Source organism: Pecten maximus, chromosome 3 (assembly GCF_902652985.1).
Source record: "Pecten maximus chromosome 3, xPecMax1.1, whole genome shotgun sequence".
NCBI classification, from domain to species: Eukaryota; Metazoa; Mollusca; class Bivalvia; order Pectinida; family Pectinidae; genus Pecten; species Pecten maximus.
In genome coordinates, this window is record NC_047017.1 from 49,278,015 (window position 1) to 49,305,934 (window position 27,920).

General features: G+C 33.9%; 1 protein-coding gene across 3 annotated transcripts in view; it reads left to right on the top strand.

Annotated features, from left to right (window-relative positions):
* The window catches only part of LOC117324428 (MAPK/MAK/MRK overlapping kinase-like), an 84,105-nt gene that overhangs the window by 50,237 nt on the left and 5,948 nt on the right, over nucleotides 1-27,920 (top strand). For 2 of the 3 annotated variants that reach the window (XM_033880278.1, XM_033880280.1), the window contains exons 4-12: nucleotides 3,286-3,356; nucleotides 17,522-17,600; nucleotides 23,400-23,448; nucleotides 24,192-24,209; nucleotides 25,643-25,728; nucleotides 26,083-26,175; nucleotides 26,301-26,402; nucleotides 27,147-27,320; nucleotides 27,440-27,680. In XM_033880278.1, the coding sequence (XP_033736169.1) occupies nucleotides 3,286-3,356; nucleotides 17,522-17,600; nucleotides 23,400-23,448; nucleotides 24,192-24,209; nucleotides 25,643-25,728; nucleotides 26,083-26,175; nucleotides 26,301-26,402; nucleotides 27,147-27,320; nucleotides 27,440-27,680 (913 nt within the window). The remainder of the gene's footprint in view (nucleotides 1-3,285; nucleotides 3,357-17,521; nucleotides 17,601-23,399; nucleotides 23,449-24,191; nucleotides 24,210-25,642; nucleotides 25,729-26,082; nucleotides 26,176-26,300; nucleotides 26,403-27,146; nucleotides 27,321-27,439; nucleotides 27,681-27,920) is intronic. The other variant, XM_033880279.1, reaches the window with a different exon arrangement.

The following is a 27,920-nucleotide window of genomic DNA, read 5'->3' on the forward strand; positions in this document are numbered from 1 at the left end:
TGGACAAATCCTGATAATATTCCACCGTTAAAAGTTACACACATTATGGACAAATCCTGATAATATTCTACCATTAAAAGTTACACATTATGGACACACCCCTGATAATATTCTACCATTAAAAGTTACACACATTATGGACACACCCTTAATATATTCTACCATTAAAAGTTATACACATTATGGACACACCCTTAAAATATTCTACCATTAAAAGTTACACACATTATGGACACACCCTTAATATATTCTACCATTAAAAGTTATACACATTATGGACACACCCTGATAATATTCTACCATTAAAAGTTACACACATTATGGACAAATCCTGATAATATTCTACCATTAAAAGTTACACACATTATGGACACACCATTAATATATTCTACCATTAAAAGTTACACACATTATGGACAAATCCTGATAATATTCTACCGTTAAAAGTTACACACATTATGGACACACCCTTAATATATTCTACCATTAAAAGTTACACATATTATGGACAAATCCTGATAATATTCTACCGTTAAAAGTTACACACATTATGGACAAATCCTGATAATATTCTACCATTAAAAGTTACACACATTATGGACAAATCCTGATAATATTCTACCATTAAAAGTTACACACATTATGGACAAATCCTGATAATATTCTACCATTAAAAGTTACACACATTATGGACACACCCTGATAATATTCTACCATTAAAAGTTACACACATTATGGACAAATCCTGATAATATTCTACCATTAAAAGTTACACACATTATGGACAAATCCTGATAATATTCTACCATTAAAAGTTACACACATTATGGACACACCCTTATAATGGTCTACCATTAAAAGTTATACACATTATGGACACACCCTTATAATATTCTACCATTAAAAGTTACACACATTATGGACAAATCCTGATAATATTCTACCATTAAAGGTTACACACAATATGGACACACCCTGATAATATTCTACCATTAAAAGTTACACACATTATGGACACACCCTGATAATATTCTACCATTAAAAGTTACACACATTATGGACACATCCTGATAATATTCTACCATTAAAAGTTACACACATTATGGACAAATCCTGATAATATTCTACCATTAAAAGTTACACACATTATGGACACACCCTGATAACATTCTACCATTAAAAGTTACACACATTATGGACACACCCTTATAATATTCTACCATTAAAAGTTACACACATTATGGACACATCCTGATAATATTCTACCATTAAAAGTTACACACATTATGGACACACCCTGATAACATTCTACCATTAAAAGTTACACACATTATGGACACACCCTGATAATATTCTACCGTTAAAAGTTACACACAATATGGACACACCCTGATAATATTCTACCATTAAAAGTTACACACATTATGGACACACCCTGATAGCATTCTACCATTAAAAGTTACACACATTATGGACACACCCTGATAATGGTCTACCATTAAAGGTTATCATGAAGTATTTTGTTAGAAGTGATTTTAATCTAAGCTGATAACATTCCGTGTAGATGTATATTGACAGGACGTAACAAGATCAAACACCTGTTGATTAACCTTTATAGACTATGGTGTAACACCTGTAATTACCTGAGCAGTTGAACCTATCTACAGCATTAGAAGGTTCAGCAAATAGTCTGTATGTATATACTTCTATCTGTTATGTACACATGTACCCACTGTCATACTATGTAATTGTCAATTCATGTATATTTTATTTGGAGAGGGCCATGGAAGGGAATTAACAAGCATATTAACAAGGAAATACTATTTTTAGCTTACTATCATCAGATCTATTCAAAATTTTTGTATCCGTTGGTCCACGGTCCGTCTGACCTTCATCAGTCTGTAAACAATCCTTGCTATCGCTATTTCTCAAAATTAAAATACTAAAGAGATATTTGTCAAGCTTCATGTGTAGGTTCCCCTTGGTCCCTAGTTGTGCCACTGTAATTCAAATTTTTGGTCAGAAAAACAAAATGGCCAACAGGCAGCCATGTTAGATTTTGAGAATTGAAGTTGGTTATCTCTATTTCTTCAAAAGTTCTATAGGAATATTCCTCGAATTGCATGTGTAGGTTCCCCTTGATACCTAGTTGTGCCAATTCAATTTAGATTTTTGATCAGAAAAGAAATATGGTCGACAGACAGCCATCTTGAATTTTGAGAAATTAAGTTTGCTATTGCTATTTCTTGAAAAGAACTGGAGGGATGTTTCTCAGACTTCACATATGGGTTTCACTTGTTCTTGTTACCAGATTATTGAGAAAGAAGAAAAATGTAGAGAGAAGATCAGTCTGACATAGAACTTGTAAAGCTCATTCAATGGTGAGCACCAAGATCCCTGTAGGATCTCTTGTAGATTTCTAAACACCCACTTTAAGTTTTAATGAAATTCCTTATGGAAATTATTTTGAAAAATGACTTCTGAAACCTGTCGTGGTCTGATATTTTTTGTGTGAGCTATACATATAAATGCTGTGCAGGGCTGGTGAGGGTGAAAGGTTAATTATACCCCAACTTATCAGATGGATGTCACCATGATTTGGTCAATCAAATCAAATCAAGCACTCACATGTCAGTTATATTTAAAGGAGCATCATTTAAATGGTTCTAAGCTATCAAATTACAGAGTACATGAGATTAGATCAGATTCTCTAACTTCTCTACTGAGTTGGTATCTGTTACTGGGTGGTAATAGGAAGGTTTCTTTGGTTTCACTAATAAAAGAAATGTACCGTAGAATTAGTCCACCATGATCTTCTACTTAAAAAATGATATCAGATAATGATTAGTAAATTAATAAAATGTGGTAAATTTCTTATCAAATTCAGAAAATAATTTTTCACATGATTTTTTGCTGTTGAATGTGTATATATTGCAAGTAATGCTTTGTACATAGTTAAGATACATGTACGAAGGAGGATTTTGTTTAAGTGGGGTCATGGTTTCATTACAATTATATCATTATAATATCCACTTTAATAGTCACACAGACTTAGAATCCTTCTAATCTCAGCTTGTCTCTGACTCAAACATTTACATGTCTTTAATGTATGAAATCTCAATCCCAAAATCTTACAGGCTTCTAATTTCTGTAAAGTAAAATTAAAGCAATTTTCACCCATCATTTTCTTATAAAAAATCTTATTACAAAAAAAAATCCTAATCTCAGAATCATGTGGAACAATGATCGAAATTAAACTATGTAATAAATCTTAATCTTTTTCAGTGACAAAAAGTCCGGGACTTTGGTGCTGATTTGTGAGCTGATGGACATGAACATCTATGAATTGATACGAGGTACGTCTCTGATACATATGTAATCGTTAACTTTAATACCTACATTACTTATACAGCTGTTAGGTCTGTTGACTTGTGAACATTGTGTAATCGGACCACACCCGTCTGGTATCCAGTCAATATTTATGTGGTAATGACCTCGCATGCTGTTACCTGGTACTAGTTTTTGGTGACATCCTTTCAAAGGGACATGTATGTAACACATAAAGTGGTTTTCAAATAATTTTTGCTGTCATGAAATAAACTGCATTTAGTCTTAAACAGTCATCTGAAAGTTTTTGGTCAATTGCTTCAGTAAATATGGGAATTTATCAACCTTCAGATTATGTCACATGTATTGATTTCTTATTTGTCAATGTGACAATCATTAGGTTAATAAGTATCCATGTTCACCTCAGCAAAAGTAAAGTAATTGTATAATATTTTGACGCAATACATTGTATAGGTATCTCTTCAAACAGCTCCATCAGAAAGTCATATAGAGAGTCAATGCAGGTTTACTTATTCATAAGCGCTGACAACTTCTTGCAAACTATAATTATGTATTATATTGTTTTTTAATGACTGTCCGAAAGGTTTACAGTTCAGTTTTATAGCATGAAGATCAAATAACAAGCTTTGAAGCCAATGATTATGAGATCAGGATTTTTCACTTTTACCATGTTTGCCAGAGGATGAATTTCCTTGGAAAATTATAAAATCCCACTGGTTTTATTTCATATGCCATGTAGTTTTAGCTAAACATGTATCAATTTCATGTAAATGTTCCAGTTCACAACCAATATTGCCTATAGCTGCAATCAAGTCTCTATCTCAATTTTTATAGAAAACTTTATCTATCGTAGGCCATGGACGTTGATTGAAAAAATTGAACATTTCTTAGCTTGAAGGTGATTTCTATCTAAAGCGATATCCAAGTTCCCGCAGGTAGAAATGAAATAATAATCAGACATGTTCCAAGGTCTGTTTCAGTTATTAAAAGTATTTGGTAGTAAATCTGAACAATTTGAGCCAATGGCATGTTCATAGTTACTGGAAGTCGTTTTCATCTCAAGGTGGCTACAGCAAGTTTTGTAAGCTACTAGTAATAAATCCTCCCTCTGGGTGGAAACACGGTGGTGTAAATTATGCATCACTGCTGACAAAAATACATTGAACATAGTTACCACGAAAACATATTGACATTATGTGTGTTGGCTGTGTGCGTGAGTTTTTGATATTACCTTCCAACATCTTTAGCCCATGATAATGAGATATAACTTCATCAGTCAGGGTCATACTGACTCCATGTTTCTCTATAGATATGGGATAGGACAACCAGGGTCAAGGATACAGTATACAGTGGTTACCCTGTAATCAAGGGCTTCTGCATCTTCTGGTTTCTATAAAGTCAAGGGTTACAGTGTTTCTTGTAACTGTCTGTAGTCAAGGGTTACAGCATTTTCTGGTAACTCTGTAGTCAAGGATTACAGCATTTTCTGGTAACTCTGTAGTCAAGGGTTACAGCATTTTCTGGTAACTCTGTAGTCAAGGGTTACAATGTCTTCTGGTAACTCTGTAGTCAAGGGTTATAGTGTCTTGTGGTAACTCTGTCGTCAAGGGTTACAATGTCTTGTGGTAACTCTAGTCAAGGGTTACAATGTCTTCTGGTAACTCTGTAGTCAAGGGTTACAGTGTCTTCTGGTAACTCTGTAGTCAAGGGTTACAATGTCTCTTGGTAACTCTGTAGTCAAGGGTTACAATGTCTCGTGGTAACTCTGTAGTCAAGGGTTACAATGTCTTCTGGTTACCATATAGTCAAGGGTTACAATGTCTTCTGGTTACCATATAGTCAAGGGTTACAATGTCTTCTGGTAACTCTGTAGTCAAGGGTTACAATGTCTTCTGGTAACTCTGTAGTCAAGGGTTACAATGTTTTCTGGTAACTCTGTGGTCAAGGGTTACAATGTCTCGTGGTAACTCTGTAGTCAAGGGTTACAATGTCTTCTGATAACTCTGTAGTCAAGGGTTACAATGTCTTCTGGTTACCATATAGTCAAGGGTTACAATGTCTTCTGGTTACCATATAGTCAATGGTTACAATGTCTTCTGGTTACCATATAGTCAAGGGTTACAATGTCTTCTGGTTACCATATAGTCAAGGGTTACAGTGTCTTCTGGTAACTCTGTAGTCAAGGGTTACAATGTCTTCTGGTAACTCTGTAGTCAAGGGTTACAATGTCTTCTGGTAACTCTGTAGTCAAGGGTTACAATGTCTTCTGGTAACTCTGTAGTCAAGGGTTACAATGTCTTCTGGTAACTCTGTAGTCAAGGGTTACAATGTCTCCTGGTAACTCTGTAGTCAAGGGTTACAATGTCTTCTGGTAACTCTGTAGTCAAGGGTTACAATGTCTTCTGGTAACTCTGTAGTCAAGGGTTACAGTGTCTTGTGGTAACTCTGTAGTCAAGGGTTACAATGTCTTGTGGTAACTCTGAAGTCAAGGGTTACAATGTCTTCTGATAACTCTGTAGTCAAGGGTTACAATGTCTTCTGGTAACTCTGTAGTCAAGGGTTACAGTGTCTTGTGGTAACTCTGTAGTCAAGGGTTACAGTGTCTTCTGGTAACTCTGTAGTCAAGGGTTAAAGTGTCTTCTGGTAACTCTGTAGTCAAGGGTTACAATGTCTTGTGGTAACTCTGTGGTCAAGGGTTACAATGTCTTCTGGTAACTCTGTAGTCAATGGTTACAGTGTCTTGTGGTAACTCTGTAGTCAAGGGTTACAGTGTTTTGTGGTAACTTTGTTGTCAAGGGTTACAGTATCTTGTGGTAACTTTGTTGTCAAGGGTTACAATGTCTTGTGGTAACTCTGTAGTCAAGGGTTACAGTGTCTTGTGGTAACTCTGTAGTCAAGGGTTACGGTGGTAATTGTTTAATTTTCATTGATTGAGCTGTAGATCAGATGTGTCAGCAGATTGTTGGAGTTTAGGTAATGTGTCAGCAGATTGTTGGAGTTTAGGTAATGTGTGTCAGCAGATTGTTGGAGTTTAGGTAATGTGTGTCAGTAGATTGTTGGAGTTAAGGTAATGTGTCAGTAGATTGTTGGAGTTAAGGTAATGTGTCAGTAGATTGTTGGAGTTAAGGTAATGTGTGTCAGCAGATTGTTGGAGTTTAGGTAATGTGTCAGTAGATTGTTGGAGTTTAGGTAATGTGTGTCAGCAGATTGTTGGAGTTTAGGTAATGTGTCAGCAGATTGTTGGAGTTGAGGTAATGTGTGTCAGCAGATTGTTGGAGTTTAGGTAATGTGTCAGTAGATTGTTGGAGTTTAGGTAATGTGTCAGCAGATTGTTGGAGTTGAGGTAATGTGTCAACAGATTGTTGGAGTTTAGGTAATGTGTCAACAGATTGTTGGAGTTTAGGTAATGTGTGTCAGCACATTGTTGGAGTTTAGGTAATGTGTCAGCAGATTGTTGGAGTTTAGGTTATGTGTCAGTAGATTGTTGGAGTTTAGGTAATGTGTGAGCAGATTGTTGGAGTTTAGGTAATGTGTCAGCAGATTGTTGGAGTTTAGGTGATGTGTCAACAGATTGTTGGAGTTTAGATAATGTGTCAGCAGATTGTTGGAGTTTAGGTAATGTGTCAGCACATTGTTGGAGTTTAGGTAATGTGTCAGTAGATTGTTGGAGTTTAGGTGATGTGTCAACAGATTGTTGGAGTTTAGATAATGTGTCAGCAGATTGTTGGAGTTTAGGTAATGTGTCAGCAGATTGTTGGAGTTTAGGTAATGTGTCAGCACATTGTTGGAGTTTAGGTAATGTGTCAGCAGATTGTTGGAGTTTAGGTAATGTGTGTCAGCAGATTGTTGGAGTTTAGGTAATGTGTCAGCAGATTGTTGGAGTTTAGGTAATGTGTCAGCACATTGTTGGAGTTTAGGTAATGTGTCAGCACATTGTTGGAGTTTAGGTAATGTGTCAGCAGATTGTTGGAGTTTAGGTAATGTGTGTCAGCAGATTGTTGGAGTCTAGGTGATGTGTCAGCAGATTGTTGGAGTTGAGGTAATGTGTCAGCAGATTGTTGGAGTTTAGATAATGTGTCAGCAGATTGTTGGAGTTTAGGTAATGTGTCAGCAGATTGTTGGAGTTTAGGTAATGTGTCAGCACATTGTTGGAGTTTAGGTAATGTGTCAGCAGATTGTTGGAGTTTAGGTAATGTGTGTCAGCAGATTGTTGGAGTTAAGGTAATGTGTCAGCAGATTGTTGGAGTTTAGGTAATGTGTCAGCAGATTGTTGGAGTTTAGGTAATGTGTCAGTAGATTGTTGGAGTTTAGGTAATGTGTCAGCAGATTGTTGGAGTCTAGGTGATGTGTCAGCAGATTGTTGGAGTTGAGGTAATGTGTCAGCAGATTGTTGGAGTTTAGGTAATGTGTCAACAGATTGTTGGAGTTTAGGTAATGTGTCAGCAGATTGTTGGAGTTTAGGTAATGCCAGACCAGTGATCAGATTGCCTAGAGAACAAATTGTTTGGTGAATCTGTTACTAGAAAGAAAAGGCTGATAATTATGTCAATGTAAAAGGCTTGGTATTTACGCTTAACCAATGTCAATTAGGATCCTTCCCTAAACAGCCCTACGGACTAAGTGAGAATATAGATTTTTCTCCCTTTGTTCTCATGCATCTTTGCTGATTTATTCTCCTAAGCAAATGGATTATTGCGTTTTTACTGGGTAGTAAATGCTTTCTGTGAAAGGAAAGGGTACTTATTCAAAGAGTTGAGTAATTTTACTCTAAATTAATAATAATTGATTGCTTATAGATATCTATTCAAACATTCCATTGACCATAAAAATCCATCAGCTGAAATAACTTCTAGCCTGATAATGCTTTCTAACAAACAGCAGCACCGTTAATGCCCGCCGTGATTGGCATCTTACATATATCACCTTGCTCCTGGTGTAAGGTAGACCTTTAAACTATGGTTTGGATACTGAAAATAATTTAAGTTCTAATGATTTTCAGAATGTATTAACATTAAAATTCTTTTTGATATTATCAACAATGTACCTATGGATTGATTTTCTCATTAGAACTTTTATTTGTGTCTGAATACATTGTTATATACACCAGTGGTAAAGAGTTCAGTGACTGTGACTAGTGTTTTCTGCACTATACGTTTTGATCATTGGACCATTGGGGCGATACTGTTAACGTATTGGAAAACTTTACTCAGTTAATAAAAGAAAGGTGTAATGCATTCAGTGCTGGGTTGGTTGCTAGTTGAAGATACAGGCCATTTATGCCTGGAAGGTGTCTGAAATCAGGCATGGTATCATTTCGGAATAATGTACCTGATTTTAGAACAAGTTTATCAACATTATGGGCAGCAGATTTCCCCTGAATATCAAATCAATATGTCTGTTATGTTTGTGAAATAGATTTCACATGTTCTAAAAAAGGCAGTCATATATATGTTGATATTGAATGCGGATAATTGATAAAGGTAGAAATTGAAGGTTAGAAATTAAATTATGTCTTAATATCAAGTCTTAAGGTCTGTGTGTGCTATACGATGTAAATGTCAAGGTCATAAACAAAGGTCACCAGAACAAATGCTCTCCAGGTCTATGTGTTGTATGATGTAAAGTTCAAGGTCATAGACAAAGGTCACCAGGACGAATCCTCTGAGGGTCTGTAAGTTGAGTAATGTAAAAGTTCAAGGTCGTAGACAAAGGTCACCGGGATAAATCATCTCTGGGTCTGTTATTTTAAGACCATATACATATGGAATCTTACCATGTATGATTTGATGATATTGAATATGTTGATGACTTAGTGACCATTGGTTTCATTTGTTCTATGTTAAGTGAGCTTTAGATAGCTTTCATGTTGTTGCTCTTCAAGCATATATAGCTAATTTAAATTTTTCACAAATATTTTTTGGTATTAAATGTATATAGGTATGATTATCTCTTAAAGTTTACTTCATTAATTCAGGTCACTGATTCATTAAGGTAATTTGTAGTTTGCTGTATGTTAGCATGTGGAAGGTCTATAAAACCCATCATGATTCTGTCTCATAAATTTGTAATAACTGTAATTGGTATCAAAAAATATAATTCTAAATTGTGTAGCTTTGAACTTAATAATCAAACAGTCTGGTGTACCCAGTGTTGACAAAATAAAGCAGGACCAAAGTTTATAGAAGTATTTAGCAGGAAATCTCCTGTGGTGTGATAAAGCTGTGTTAGAAGGTTGAGTTTCCTTATTTATAGGTGTTGGGTATCTCTGAGGAGGTCGTGTTGGTAGCAGTGCTGGGATAATGAGTTTACAATCTATATCTATCCAAAGTGTTTCCTGTCATCACAGCTGACATTTCATACTGTTCATATTGAAGAGAATTTTACTTTACTTCTTTTCTTTTTTTCTCAAAAAAAAAATAATAATGTGGACTTTTAAATAACAGTTTCATCCCCTATAGATTCAATATGGACTTCTTCTATATTGGAAAATATTTTTTCAATATTCTCTACCGATAAGAATTAAGCAACATTATTTACGCTTAGAGTGGTGTAAACACTGATACATGTACTTGTGTATTGTGAATATAATTAGATCATTATACGCTGGGGTGACTAGAAAAATCCACTTGAGGAATGAATAGGTGCATTTTGTGGTTTAATTACCATGAAATTTGATTTTAATGACATAAATCTATTAAAATCTATTATGTATAGACATAATACACTCATTTAAACCTCATATTTATGAGATGTCAGTGGCCTATGTATCTCATTAACTGAACATGAAATCAGATTTATTTGAAAATCTATCTTTAAATATAGCACATTATTAAATAGATGTATTCAACTTCACATATAATTGAGCATGTTTGTGAGAACTTTGGGTTCAATAGATAGTTATAACTCCTAATTTTCAAGGCGTGGTGGTCGTGTACAACTAGATAATTTCCCCAAAGGTTTGAAATGTTCTGTTAATACCCATAGGTGTCATGAAAGTATACATAGCTATTAATTAAACTCTCATCTCATTGATTATTAATGGAATGTCATAACAGCTGGAATTACCTCCCTTTACAGATGTTCTTTGTCAATAAAACAATGTAATATCAGCTGTAGTTACTTCTCTTTACAGATGTTCTTTGTCAATAATACTAGTTATCTCCCTTTACAGATGTTCTTTGTCAATAATACTACATAATATAAGCTGAAGTTACCTCCCCTTACAGATGTTCTTTGTCATTATAATACTATGTAATATCAGTTGGAGTTACCTCCCTTTACAGATGTTCTTTGTCAATAATACTTTGTCATATAAGCTGAAGTTACCTCCCTTTACAGATGTTCTTTGTCAATAATACTATGTTATATCGGCTGAAGTTACCTACCTTGACAGGTGTTCTTTGTCATTACACATACTATGAGGTAGCTTGGTGATAAGTCAAAGTTGAAAAAAACAACTTTGATATGATTTAAATTTGTTCACTTTCTTTTGCTGTTTATGATTGATTTTTAGGCTAACAGACTTTCCCTTTCAGCACCATTCTCCAGTACCTGTCTGGTTATACATATATGAATGCCATTCACACGTATGACCATAAAAATATCAAAAACACATGTATGCCCGCCATACAGAATATATTGTACCACATTTGATATTACGTTACAATGATAAAATTCCTGTCAGTTATAGTTTACATGTATGATACATGTATGATGAAACAGTCATACATTATAAAAAACATACTGTATACATATATCCCTGGCGAGATGTTCAGTCATACATCATAAAAAACATACTGTATACATGTACATATATCCCTGGCGAGATGTTCAGTCATACATTATAAAAAACATACTGTATACATATATCCCTGGCGAGATGTTCAGTCATACATCATAAAAAACATACTGTATACATATATCCCTGGCGAGATGTTCAGTCATACATTATAAAAAACATACTGTATACATATATCCCTGGCGAGATGTTCAGTCATACATCATAAAAAACATACTGTATGCATATATCCCTGGCGAGATGTTCAGTCATACATCATAAAAAACATACTGTATACATATATCCCTGGCGAGATGTTCAGTCATATATCATAAAAAACATACTGTATACATATATCCCTGGCGAGATGTTCAGTCATACATTATAAAAAACATACTGTATACATGTACATATATCCCTGGCGAGATGTTCAGTCATACATTATAAAAAACATACTGTATACATATATCCCTGGCGAGATGTTCAGTCATACATTATAAAAAACATACTGTATACATATATCCCTGGCGAGATGTTCAGTCATACATCATAAAAAACATACTGTATACATATATCCCTGGCGAGATGTTCAGTCATACATCATAAAAAACATACTGTATACATATATCCCTGGCGAGATGTTCAGTCATATATCATAAAAAACATACTGTATACATATATCCCTGGCGAGATGTTCAGTCATACATTATAAAAAACATACTGTATACATATATCCCTGGCGAGATGTTCAGTCATACATTATAAAAAAACATACTGTATACATATATCCCTGGCGAGATGTTCAGTCATACATTATAAAAAACATACTGTATACATATATCCCTGGCGAGATGTTCAGTCATACATCATAAAAAACATACTGTATACATATATCCCTGGCGAGATGTTCAGTCATACATTATAAAAAACATACTGTATACATATATCCCTGGCGAGATGTTCAGTCATACATCATAAAAAACATACTGTATACATATATCCCTGGCGAGATGTTCAGTCATACATCATAAAAAACATACTGTATACATATATCCCAGATGTATAGTCATACATTGTTGAATTAGATCAAAGACCTGTTACCATGTTTAATTAATGATGTGTATTTGTTCCAGCATATAGGACCCTCTGAATTGGATGTATTTCTTCTGCTCCCAGATCATGTAATACACAAATTATTGATTTTAGGAGCATATTCCTCGTTTTGTATTATTCATACCATTTTCTATAGAAAAGCTATAAATACACACTTCACTTTCGCAGAAAATTTTTCATTTCACATTTCAGTATGTTGTCTAGGGTAGCATTGTCATATCAAATTGATAATGGATATGTAGCATTCTTTATAAACCAAATAAGCCTATCTATATATATAATGCTGGTCATAACGTGTACGCATATAACTTGAGTTTCCTTAGGTCGTTTTAGCTTAATCTGCATATACAGTTTTATTACCGAAATTCATTGTTTGAAAATTTTGTAAGATCAAAGGTCAAGGTCATAATTAGTAATAAATGGTTCTCCCTTTAATCATGCAGTGTTACACGATCAAAAGCAGCTGTGCTCTTCAGGTCCCCAATCAAAATCTGACTGCATGCAGTGCTTCCTCACCTAAAGGTCTGAAAGTTAAAGGTCAAGGTCATCATCAAGGTCATCATTAGTTAAAACAAAGAATTGATTTCTTCATAAGTACTTAAGTAATCCCTTCAATTTTACTCAAACTTTGTACTTTTTTTTTACAAAGCACTTATTTGGAATAGTTTTACCTGACTGAATGGCAACAGTCATAATCAGTGTTGTTATAAATACAAAATTGGTATTCTGTAAATAATCTCTACTGTTGACCAGTAATCGGAAGCTATTGATATTTCATTTGTTTTAGTGCTTCTCCTTCAATAATTTTACTGGAATAATCCAAAGTGTATTTATAAGGTGAAAAACATCATATTTATCCAAAATAACACCTGCCCACAAATAAACCCCTTCTTCATTTTCGTAGAATTGTCTCTTAAGGTGGCTCACAAGCCCTCTCCAAACTTCAATACTAAATATTTACACTTGGGAAGGATTGCATTATAGATAAATAAGACAGTAGGTTATACGGTTACGGCATGGAATCTCCATCTTCATCACTAGAGATATATCTCCATGTCCAGTATATTATGTTTAAGTCTCCATCTTCATCACTAGAGATATATCTCCATGTCCAGTATATTATGTTTAACTCTCCATCTTCATCACTAGAGATATATCTCCATGTCCAGTATATTATGTTTAACTCTCCATCTTCATCACTAGAGATATATCTCCATGTCCAGTATATTATGTTTAAGTCTCCATCTTCATCACTAGAGATATATCTCCATGTCCAGTATATTATGTTTAACTCTCCATCTTCATCACTATAGATATATCTCCATGTCCAGTATATTATGTTTTACTCTCCATCTTCATCACTAGAGATATATCTCCATGTCCAGTATATTATGTTTAAGTCTCCATCTTCATCACTATAGATATATCTCCATGTCCAGTATATTATGTTTAAGTCTCCATCTTCATCACTAGAGATATATCTCCATGTCCAGTATATTATGTTTAAGTCTCCATCTTCATCACTAGAGATATATCTCCATGTCCAGTATCTTATGTTTTAACTCTCCATCTTCATCACTAGAGATATATCTCCATGTCCAGTATATTATGTTTAAGTCTCCATATTCATCACTAGAGATATATCTCCATGTCCAGTATATTATGTTTAAGTCTCCATATTCATCACTAGAGATATATCCATGTTTTTTTTTTTTAAAAAATTTTTGCCAAAAAACCCCCTTTATCACTAAGGAAAAAATAATTTTTTCCCATTTTGTTTTTCCAAATTTAATAAATTTTTTTAAATTTTTGGGTTTGTAATATGTTGATATTGAATGCGGATAATTGATATAGGTAGAAACTGAAGGTTAGAAATTTAATGATGTCAAGTCTTAAGGTCTGTGTGTGCTATACGATGTAAAGGTCAAGGTCATAAACAAAGGTCACTGGGACAAATCATCTCTGGGTCTGTTATTTTAAGACCATATACAGATGGAATCGTGCCATGTATGATTTGATGATATTGAATATGATGATGAGTTATTGACATTTGGTTTCATTTTTAGTTAAAACAACTGATACCCTTTGTTATATATGTTAACCAGCAAATGAGCTTTAGATAGCTTTCATGTTGTTGCTCTTCCAGCGTAGCTAGTTAATAAGTTTTTCAAAAATATTTTTTTGGTTTTAAAAATATATATATTGGTATGATTTACTCCATTTAGGTCACTGATTCACTAAGGTAATTTTGTAGTTGCTGTTTGTTAGCATGTGGAAGGTCTATAAAGCCTAGCTATTATGATTCTGTGTCATCAATTTGTAATAACTGTAATTGGTATCAAAAAATATAATTCTAAATTGTGTAGCTTTGAACTTACTAATCAGACAGTCTGGTGTACCCAGTGTGACAAAATAAAGCCGGACCAAAGTTTATAGAAGTATTTAGCAGGAAATCTCCTGTGGTGTGATAAAGCTGTGTTAGAAGGTTGAGTTTCCTTATTCATAGGTGTTGGGTATCTCTGAGGAGGTCGTGTTGGTAGCAGTGCTGGGATAATGAGTTTACAATCTATATCTACCCAAAGCGTTTCCTGTCATCACAGCTGACATTTCATACTGTTCATATTGAAGAGAATTTTACTTAACTTCTTTTCTTTTTTTCTCAAAAACAAAAATAATAATGTGGACTTTTAAATAACAGTTTCATTCCCTATAGATTCAATATGGACTTCTTCTATATTGGAAAATATTTTTTCAATATTCTCTACCGATAAGAAGCAACCTTATTTACGTTTAGAGTGGTGTAAACACTGGTACATGTACTTGTGTATTGTGAATATAATTAGATCATTATACGCTGGGGTGACTAGAAAAATCCACTTGAGGAATGAATAGGTGCATTTTGTGGTTTAATTACCATGAAATTTGATTTTAATGACATAAATCTATTAAAATCTATTATGTATAGACATAATACACTCATTTAAACCTCATATTTATGAGATGTGCGTGGCCTTTGTATCTCATTAACTGAACATGAAATCAGATTTATTTGAAAATCTATCTTTAAATATAGCACATTATTAAATAGATGTATTAAACTTCACATATAATTGAGCATGTTTGTGAGAACTTTGGGTTCAATAGATAGTGATAACTCCTAATTTTCAAGGCGTGGTGGTCGTGTACAACTAGATAATTTCCCCAAAGGTTTGAAATGTTCTGTTAATACCCATAGGTGTCATGAAAGTATACATAGCTATTAATTAAACTCTCATCTCATTGATTATTAATGGAATGTCATAACAGCTGGAATTACCTCCCTTTACAGATGTTCTTTGTCAATAATACAATGTAATATCAGCTGTAGTTACTTCTCTTTACAGATGTTCTTTGTCAATAATACTACATAATATAAGCTGAAGTTACCTCCCCTTACAGATGTTCTTTGTCATTATAATACTATGTAATATCAGTTGGAGTTACCTCCCTTTACAGATGAGCTTTGTCATTATAGATATTATGTCATATAAGCTGAAGTTACAACTTTGATATGATTTAAATTTGTTCACTTTCTTTTGCTGTTTATGATTGATTTTTAGGCTAACAGACTTTCCCTTTCAGCACCATTCTCCAGTACCTGTCTGGTTATACATATATGAATGCCATTCACATGTATGACCATAAAAATATCAAAAACACATGTATGCCCGCCATACAGAATATATTGTACCACATTTGATATTACGTAACCATGATAAAATTCCTGTCAGTTATAGTTTACATGTATGATACATGTATGATGAAACAGTCATACATTATAAAAAACATACTGTATACATATATCCCTGGCGAGATGTTCAGTCATACATTATAAAAAACATACTGTATACATATATCCCTGGCGAGATGTTCAGTCATACATCATAAAAAACATACTGTATACATATATCCCTGGCAAGATGTTCAGTCATACATCATAAAAAACATACTGTATGCATATATCCCTGGCAAGATGTTCAGTCATACATCATAAAAAACATACTGTATACATATATCCCTGGCGAGATGTTCAGTCATACATTATAAAGAACATACTGTATACATATATCCCTGGCGAGATGTTCAGTCATACATCATAAAAAACATACTGTATACATATATCACAGATGTATAGTCATACATTGTTGAATTAGATCAAAGACCTGTTACCATGTTTAATTAATGATGTGTATTTGTTCCAGCATATAGGACCCTCTGAATTGGATGTATTTCTTCTGCTCCCAGATCGTGTAATACACAAATTATTGATTTTAGGAGCATATTCCTCGTTTTGTATTATTCATACCATTTTCTATAGAAAAGCTATAAATACACACTTCACTTTCATGGAAAAATTTTCAGTTCAAATTTCATTATGTTGTCTAGGGTAGCATTGTCATATCAAATTGATAATGGATATGTAGCATTCTTTATAAACCAAATAAGCCTATCTATGCTGGTCGTAACGTGTACGCATATAACTTGAGTTTCCTTAGGTCGTTTTAGCTTAATCTGCATATACAGTTTTATTACCGAAATTCATTGTTTGAAAATTTTGTAAGATCAAAGGTCAAGGTCATAATTAGTAATAAATGGTTCTCCCTTTAATCATGCAGTGTTACACGATCAAAAGCAGTTGTGCTCTTCAGGTCCCCAATCAAAATCTGACTGCATGCAGTGCTTCCTCACCTAAAGGTCTGAAAGTCAAAGGTCAAGGTCATCGTTAGTTAAAATAAAGAATTGATTTCTTCATAAGTACTTAAGTAATCCCTTCGATTTTACTCAAACTTTGTACTTTCTTTTACAAAGCACTTATTTGGAATAGTTTTACCTGACTGAATGGCAAAAGTCACAATCATTGTTGTTATAAAATCTCTACTGTTGGCCAGTAATCGGAAGCTATTGATATTTCATTTGTTTTAGTGCTTCTCCTTCAATAATTTTACTGGAATAATCAAAAGTGTATTTATAAGGTGAAAGACATCATATTTATCCAAAATAACACCTGCCCACAAATAAACCCCCTTCTTCATTTTCGTAGAATTGTCTCTTAAGGTGGCTCGCAAGCCCTCTCCAAACTTCAATACTAAATATTTACACTTGGGAAGGATTGTATTATAGATAAATAAGACAGTACGTAGGCTCTACTGTTACATCATGGAATCTCCATCTTCATCACAGGAGATATATCTCCATGTCCAGTATATTATATGTTTGTTTAACCAAATAACATGTTGTTTGCAGGAAAAAGACATTACTTACCAGAACGGAAAGTAAAACACTATATGTATCAACTTTTAAAATCTGTTGAACATATGCATAGGTAAGGGGTATAACTGTTGTTGTTTAATGTTGTTGGCCAGAGATGGCAGCACTGTAGACCCGTCACCTCTGTAGTTATTCTTCCTGTTTTAGAGCATGTCATGATTCCTCCACAAGTACACCCACAAACAAATTCTGTTTCATTCTGAAAAATACTGTACCTCCCACAGGATAATTACAAAGAAAATTAACTGTTAGATATTAAATGGTTTGTGTAACTTTGAGGAAACATGACTGGTCTTTGTGCTAGAAATTTAGATTGTCAGACATGCCTTTTACAGGAGAAAGTAATGTTACAAAATGAAACTCTGATTAAAGAAATGTAATTGCTTTGTCAATGAATTGGAGTTAAAATACCTCTTTTGTGTTGACATTTCAAAATATCAAAAGTTTATTTCATTTAGTAAGAATTGGTGCATTTGTCCGTAGTAGGAAAATGCTATTTTCGTGTCTCATTTCTTTTTCTTTTTTTAAGAAAAATAAAAGAGACCTTTTATTGATAAATAAAATAATCAATTGACAAGGCAAGAGAAAGGAAGTTCTGTGTGAGTTGATGTGATGTGACCGTATTAAACTATAACTGCATTCTCTGCCATATTGGTTTCTCTTGGTTTGAAGTGATGTTATTTTGAAAGTTTACTCATTTTTATTGCTGTCCGTATAATTTGATAATCTCCTAAAATGAATTGTCAATCAAAATTAGAGGCATTCAAAAAAATTTGATATTATCATTTTACATATCATTTCATGCTTCACATACTTGGCCATGAGTATTGAAAATGCTGTCTTGAGGTTTTCTGATTAAACGAGTCGTACCCTGACAATGTCTGTCTGGATGTCCTTGAGCATTCTGTCTATCTTCTGTCTATAGAGAGGGCGATGATATAAAATCTATGGCGTGGAGAATGCAGTAAGGTTATAGGGTCATATGGTTCAGAGATCTTTGTCTTTTTCAACCCTTCACAAATCTTATCCATGGCATCTCTTTCTGTTTCCTTACAGATAAACGCCATTTTTTGCCCGAAACAACTGTTAAAAATTATATGTATCAGCTTTGTAAATCTGTAGACCACTTACATAGGTATGTAGCACAGAAATAGTTAGACCATTAAACCTCATATCAAGTCATTGATTGGTTAAAAATGTAACAACTTTTTAACCAATCAGGGAGGTTTTTGGTGAAAATTTGGCTCTGAATGCTTAGCTTTGCATGCTATCATACTTTATCAAATAACTAATGCTGATTCTTCATAGATACATGTCTATTTGGAAAAAAGAAAACATATTTATATTCAGCATATCATTGCTGAAATTCCAGGTTGAATACTTGTTGATAAATTTTCAAAAAATTCTGAAGGATAATTTCTTCAGTTATCATAATGGTACTTATTAAATGAATCCTAATTTTGATTTACAATATCTGGCTTTGCTTCAGATTAACATGCACGATATCCAATTCTAACACAATCAGGCTTATAAATACACAAGTATATCAAATGAAAGCAACAATATCAGGCCTATAAACTATCGGGCTCAGGAAGGCAAAACAAGTAAATACTCACTACCATATCAGTGCCAGTCGTTTAAATAGTTGGTCTGCTTGCCAAGTAGGTACCAATATTGATAGCACATTCAAATGCACAACATACTTCTTAAATATTTGAAGTCCTTTATAAATTTCTTAGCTAGTCAGTTTGATATGAGAATGATCAACACACCAATATGCATGATCCAGGGGTACATTATTCTTCTTAGACAACAGAATTTGAAACATTCTAGCAGGATAGATTAAACTGATACAAGAGCAAAAGAAAAGTAATATTTTCAACTTTATTTTTGTATCAATTACCTGGAAGTTTGCTATTATTAGTGACCCAGAATAAAATTTTATTTTGAATTAACAATAAAAATTTGGACATTGCCAACCTTCCGAAAAATCAGGATTGCTTGTAACACTTACCGTATTTTACCAGATATAAGCCCAGGGGGCTAGTGCACTGAAAGTGGGCAAAAGTCGGGGGTGGTTTATTCCCGGATAAGACCCTATGCAAGATCTAGAGGGGGAGAAAATCGCCCTCCATCTTGGATTATAATACGAAAGAGGATAGCCCGATCTACATCAGTAATTTATGACTGAAATATTTGTTCAAAAATAATACGATACATTGTTTGTTCCAACTAGAACTAAGAACTAAGAAATATATTGTAGAATATGTACTCACGGTACTGTACATCTGTCTACAGGTATGTACAACTTAAACCGTCTATGGTAGACTATATATATATATATACACGTGTACTCGCTTCATGAACAATACTGGTGAAATCTGCGTTTTGTATATCACTGGCTCAGGCTGATTGAAATTATACTTATTTGTCACATCACGATATCTGTTTAGCCCTAGACAAGAACTGTGACTCGCTGTTTCGGAAATGAATAGCTTGGATAGCGAGCAACAAACCCCAATCATGACTGCCAGGGTTACGTTCATAATGTGGCACAGACATCGGATTTGTTTCTATAACATGAATCAAGAGAGTATAATTGGTTATTAATGCTGTACATATACTTGTTGCAAACATAATTTCTTTATTAAGTCTTGAATAAATTACTTCGGCTTGTTTGCGTATTTGAGCTGGATTAAGAGAAATATACATACACTCGAGAAATCAAATAGGAATTTTCCGTGAAATTAAATAGGAATTTTCCGTGCCATTTCGTTGTCCATTGTATACATTTCTCCTCATAGCCTCGTTTTGAAATCTACTCTATCAATGTGTAATATTCGGATCATTGCGCTTTGCAACCAAAAATAAATGTTCAAAATATGAAAAAGAGATATATTTAAGTTTAAAATGTTTATCCAGAATAAGATAAAGTATCAATGATAATCTAAAAAGATCATTTTCATCCGAAAAAAAAAGATCATTTTTAATTTGGTTAAATGATCGGGGTTTTTTTCATAAAAATTTGTTTTTTACAGAAATAGAATCTAGATCTAGATTAATCTACTCGTTTTCAATACATATTTTTTCATTTCATTTTGATATAAAATCTTATTGTGGATTAGACATTCAAAAGTTAGGGGAGTGGGCTTATTCCCGAATATGAGACTATGCAGAAAAATAGTGAAAAAATAGGGTGTTGGGATTATCCCCGAGCATGGAATTATACCTGGTAAAATATGGTAGTATAACATGTTTCCACAGTTAAGGTTGTCAACCTTCGGGACAATCAGTGTTGCTGCCCACACCTAGTATTAGTGTGTCCACAGTGAACTTTGTCAACCTTCGGGACAACCAGGGTTGCTGGCCACACTTAGTATTAGTGTGTCCACAGTTAAGGTTGTCAACCTTCGGGACAATCAGGGTTGCTGCCCACACCTAGTATTACGTGTGTCCACAGTGTGGTTTTTGACAAGGCTGGTACATCTGTTATCATTGCTTCTACTTGTTTGATGTGTACATTGATATTGTTTTTACACCTTTGAAATGGTTATATCACAATGCCAGTACTTTGACCTTTAGATAAACCTTGACCTCTCAGCCCCTGCACCAACTTTGACCTCTCAACCTCTCCACTAATATTGATCTTCCTACTTCTGCAGTAACATTGACCTGACCTCTAAATTAACTTTGACCTCCTTACCTCCACACTAAAGTTGATGAGTAGATTTTTTTCTTCCAAAGCTATACACGTACACTGACCTTCGAACCTTACACTTACATTGACCTCCTGACCTCTATACTAATAGTGACCGTCTGATGTCTAAACTAATATTGATCGCTTGACCTCTGAAATACCATTGATATTTAGATGTTGTTTTTTCTGGCCTCTACAATAATGTTGACCTCCTGACCTCTAAGATAGCATTGATGTGTAGATGGCTTTTTTCTGACCTTCACACTAATGTTGACCTCCTGACTTCTTGACCTCTAAGCTAAAATTTTTGTATTGATGTTTTTTTTCTGACTTAGACACTATCATTGACCCCACGACCTCTACGCTACTGGTAACATCATCTCCTGACCATTAACTAACATTGTTGTGTGGATTTTTTTCTCAAACTCTATACCAACACCAACCTCTAAACAAACATTGATCTCCCAACCTCTAAACAAACATTAAAGTGTACCGCTAGATGATTTCTTTGACCTCTTTACTAACATTGACCTCCTTACCTCTAAACAAACATTAAAGTGTACCGCTAGATGATTTCTTTGACCTCTTTACTAACATTGACCTCCTTACCTCTAAACAAACATTAAAGTGTACCGCTAGATGATTTCTTTGACCTCTTTACTAACATTGATCTCCCAACCTCTAAACAAACATTAAAGTGTACCGCTAGATGATTTCTTTGACCTCTTTACTAACATTGACCTACTGACCTCTAAACAAACATTAAAGTGTACCGCTAGATGATTTCTTTGACCTCTTTACTAACATTGACCTACTGACCTCTAAACAAACATTAAAGTGTACCGCTAGATGATTTCTTTGACCTCTTTACTAACATTGACCTACTGACCTCTAAACAAACATTAAAGTGTACCGCTAGATGATTTCTTTGACCTCTTTACTAACATTGACCTACTGACCTCTAAACAAACATTAAAGTGTACCGCTAGATGATTTCTTTGACCTCTTTACTAACATTGACCTACTGACCTCTAAACAAACATTAAAGTGTACCGCTAGATGATTTCTTTGACCTCTTTACTAACATTGATCTCCCAACCTCTAAACAAACATTAAAGTGTACCGCTAGATGATTTCTTTGACCTCTTTACTAACATTGATCTCCCGACCTCTAAACAAACATTAAAGTGTACCGCTAGATGATTTCTTTGACCTCTTTACTAACATTGACCTACTGACCTCTAAACAAACATTAAAGTGTACCGCTAGATGATTTCTTTGACCTCTTTACTAACATTGACCTACTGACCTCTAAACAAACATTAAAGTGTACCGCTAAATGATTTCTTTGACCTCTTTACTAACATTGACCTACTGACCTCTAAACAAACATTAAAGTGTACCGCTAGATGATTTCTTTGACCTCTTTATGAACATTGACCTACTGACCTCTAAACAAACATTAAAGTGTACCGCTAGATGATTTCTTTGACCTCTTTATTAACATTGACCTACTGACCTCTAAACTAACATTAAAGTGTACCGCTAGATGATTTCTTTGACCTCTTTACTAACATTGACCTACTGACCTCTAAACAAACATTAAAGTGTACCGCTAGATGATTTCTTTGACCTCTTTACTAACATTGACCTACTGACCTCTAAACAAACATTAAAGTGTACCGCTAGATGATTTCTTTGACCTCTTTATGAACATTGACCTACTGACCTCTAAACAAACATTAAAGTGTACCGCTAGATGATTTCTTTGACCTCTTTATTAACATTGACCTACTGACCTCTAAACTAACATTAAAGTGTACCGCTAGATGATTTGTTTAACCTCTACACTAACATTGATGTGTTGATGGTTTTTTCCAACCTCTACACTAGTTTCCTGACATTTTGTTATCATAATGTGTGCTATAACTTTGTTTTAACAGTAAAACAATTGAAAATATCTTAATAGTTATAAACTTGTTGAAAAAATGCAAAAAGATTCTTTGATGCTAATGGAGTTTTGGACTTTTAGATCATGAAAATAAGTAAAAAGATGTTAAGTTGAAGTTATGTTGTTTAAAATGCTTTGAAATAATATACAATAACTCAAAACAAATATAACAATCTTTAATTCAGCTAAAATTCAATTTATTTCAGAAATGGTATATTTCACCGAGATGTAAAACCTGAGAATATTCTAATCAAGGTATGTAAGTGATATGTGTGACATAGCTGTACCTTATGTAGACAAGTGTGTCCTGTTATATAGAGTTGGTAGTGGGTGTAGAGTAGATACCTGTAGTAGACACATTTTTTTGTGTATCTTTTATTCATTAAAATCCATGATTCACTTTCATATTTACAGAAATGTGTGTCTCAGTTCTGATGCATTTTTCTTGCAAAATTTTAAAAGATGGAAGGTGAACTACATTATGTTCTAAAACATGGAAGGTGTACTACCATCATGTTCAGACCAGGGATCATCTTGGAGGGGGCCATGGGGCCATTGGCCCACAATTTTCCTCAATGACCCACATGATTCAGAAAAACCTTTAAATTTCTTTGAATGGCCCATAAATTATATTACAAATAGTTGTTTTCTTTAAAATCCATTTGGTAACCCAAAATAATCTGTATGTTCTAAAACATGGAGGGTGGTACTGGTATCATATACCAAAGGTAATGAACACTGATCACATGTCACCAACATATTACAATCAAACCGCTATCAGAACTATAGATACAGATTATGTAAATTATGACTATAGATAGGGTAAAGGTAGATATGGAGTGATCTCTCAGGGGAATTAATGTCTACATTCATGACTGTTCATCTCCATTTTTTGTGTAAAATGTTTATAAAGTTTACAGTTAAGATATTTGATTGTCTCTATATAAATCAAACTTTTTCTCATTCCAAATACTTTAACTCGTCTTGTTGATTTGCAGCTTGCGTCCAGTGATAAGGTGCTTGTTTTAATTTTCTCTGTGTGCCAATCACAGTTACACATATTTGTGTGTTTTTTACAATAGTGTGTCAATACCATATATTCACATACTCTATATCTGTTTGTGTCACCTCAGACAATGTGACCTATTCTGGTCACCTTTTGTCTGTTTGTCTGCCATCGTGCGTCGTCCGTCGTGCATCCATAAACAATTTACATTCTTAACTTCTTCTCAGAAACCGCTGACTCAATTTCAATGAAATTTCATAAAAAAAAAAAATTAAAAAATTCATGACCAAAGGTCAACAAAAATAGGGAATTATAGGAAGCCCAGGGGCCTAAGGGGTGAGGGATGGATCAAATGTACTGAAATAAAGTGGAACCAAACCCATATATGGTATTGGTCTTTGATTAGGTTCTTTACCACAATTGTGAATTTTATGATCCTGGGGTCATGCATTTCCCTTGGGGGGGATGGGGGGGCTTTACTATAGTATACAAGGGAGCATCATTTGTTGATTTGCCATTGGAAATAATTGAATTTGGGTAAAAATGGGTCAAAGTGACTGAAATATATATTATAAATCAGGTGACTGTTGAGACCCTATGTTAACTTTCTGTATTGTGTATGTATATGGTGACAAGATTCAAAGCTTTTGACAGCTTTAATTTGATTCGGTCCTGTAGCCGAGTGTGTTTATATAGTAGCTTAGGATGCTGGGATGCATGATACTTAGAAGTTTGTGATTAAAGCAATTGTATAAACATTAATTTCATTACTTCATGTCTTTAAGAAATATTGAAAATCATATAAACATATTAAGTACCACATTTATAAATGCATTGCCCAAGTTTCCTTTGTCCCCAACACCAGACATAAGACATGACTTCTCATTGCTATAAACTGTATATCTCCATTCAGGTCATTGTAAGCATTCCAATATTTTAATCTGCTTATATCTCTTTTTATAAATTGAATAGGTTATGGCATATGCACAGTTGGCTAACATAAGCTATGATTAAAATTGAATATTTATGAAAAATGGGACGATGTTATGTGACAGGACATCACTATAAGATGGCTAGTCCTGTTTATATTATTGGAGAATCCTGTGTTGGAATGTTCTTCAAACAAAATCCAAAATATATATATATAACTTTCTTATATTTCAGTATTTTGATATTAAAGACTATTGCTTCTGATCTGCTTCCCTTTTGGTTTTACTATTTAAATTGACACATATTAAGAATTATTTTATCAAGATTAAAGAGAAAAAAAATATTCTGTATGAGTATTACTTTTTTAAGTGGAAGTATAATCTATCAAATTTCTAGTCAATGTAGTAAAGTTTATAGCGGCCACATATCTGTAGAATATGTAAGACTTTTGTAGGTAGATTTTACTCAGTATATTATCACTAGTATCTATACCAAAATTTGCCCCATTTTCAGGAGGATGTGCTGAAGCTTGCAGATTTTGGATCTTGTAGAAGTGTGTATTCTAAGCAGCCCTACACAGAGTACATCTCCACGCGGTGGTAAGCTCATTAAAATATCATTTAAATAAAACATAAAAATGGGTGGAGACCCTGGTCTCATTGCTCTTTGTAGAATGAAATTTAAAGGAAAAGTTACATTTGAATAATTACATAGTCTTAAACAAAATAAAAGCTGAAGAAATACTTATTTTCCCCTTTCATCTCGCAGCCATTATCCCAGGAACACTATATCCTGTATTGAGTGTCATAAGGGATTCTGTTTGGTGATGATGTGGGGTGTGTACCCTAATGGTGTAGTGTGATAGGCCTAACTACAGACAAACACCTTAGCTTTCCAATGAATATTTTTCAAAGTTAATCAGAATAAAACAGAAATTGATTTCTCACCCTCAGGTACCGAGCGCCGGAGTGTCTGTTGACTGATGGGTACTATACTTACAAGATGGACATCTGGAGTGTAGGATGCGTGTTCTTTGAAATTCTCAGGTAAGTCTAAAATAGTCTTTGTTTTTACCTGTCAAATACAAGCATTTGAAAAGTGAATCAATTTGTAATTAAAAAATAAGTGAAGTAATAAAACCTGATATTGTACGTGATTTCTCTGTTTTTAGTCTTCACCCTTTATTCCCTGGATCTAACGAGGTCGACCAGATAGCAAAGATACATGACATTTTAGGAACTCCAGATCCCAGTGTTCTCAACAAACTCAAAAAGTAAGGCACAAATGATGTATCTAAAGTATATATCGGTATAAAAGTATATGTAAGGTATGTAGTATTTCTATAAAGTATATGTAAAGTATGTAGTATTTCTATAAAGTATATGTAAGGTATGTAGTATTTCTATAAAGTATATGTAAGGTATGTAGTATTTCTATAAAGTATATGTAAGGTATGTAGTATTTCTATAAAGTATATTAAAAGTATGTAGTATTCTATAAAGTATATTAAAAGTATGTAGTATTTCTATAAAGTATATGTAAGGTATGTAGTATTTCTATAAAGTATATGTAAGGTATGTAGTATTTCTATAAAGTACATGTAAGGTATGTAGTATTTCTATAAAGTATATGTAAGGTATGTAGTATTTCTATAAAGTATATGTAAGGTATGTAGTATTTCTATAAAGTATATGAAAAATATGAAATATATCTGTATAAAAGCTCCTAATAAACCTATATCATGGTGTGTAAAGTGATATTGTATTATAACGAATTATTTGAAATTATACATTAAATAATTTAAAAAGTCAAATATTTTTGAAGAAAGTATCTTTTGACTAATAATTCTTGATGCACTTGTACTTCCAGCTTCAATGTTAAATGTTATAAGATGTTCTTAAATAAATTCAACAGAACTTTTTGAGTAGTGATTGTAAAATAAAAATTTCTAAAATTAAGAAGTGGTTTAAATATGGATTTCCTTGTCACTTTCACATACTTACAATTCTTGTATCAGGTCACGTGGCATGAACTTCAACTTCCCCCACAAGAAGGGTACTGGTGTGGAACGCCTACTACCCCATGTGTCGTCCGAAGCTGTCGATCTGATCTACCAAATGTGTACCTATGACCCTGATGAGAGGATGTCTGCCAAACAGGCAATACGACATAGCTACTTCAAGGACCTTAGGTAGGCTACCGAGGTTAACGGTAATCCCACATGAGTTTTAACCTGTTATATCTTAAATAGAAATCTATCCTTGTTTTATTAATGCTGTGTTTTACCGGTGATAATTCCAATGTTAACAGGGACGCAGATAAGCGTCAGGCCATGTTAGCCAAGGCTAAGCAACAGGAGGAGAAGGAGGTGCGGGAAAGAAAGCCAGACGTCATTAAGGCACCACCGTCGGAAACGTCAGGGATAGAAGTGGATACGTCACGCACAGAGAAGAAAAAGACAGAGTCACAAAACGACAACCGCACAATGCCAAGTCTACCTAAAGCTCAGTCGCTACCTACTCACCCACACTTCTTTAAGGACAGAAGAAAGGTAGGGTTGTCTCCCCTTGTTACTGACAAATCATAGTAGACCATCCATTGACAAAACAAAATTGTGTTGTATTCCACGGAAGAGTATACTGGAATTAGACACAGCAGTGTTGTTATGGGTGTATATACATTGTACTCGTATACCTAGGAAAGTAGACGCATTGTACTTGATTTTTGTGTATTTTATGTCTAGTGAAAGCACACTCATCTGGTTGTATGTGCTCGATCTGCTTACACTGAA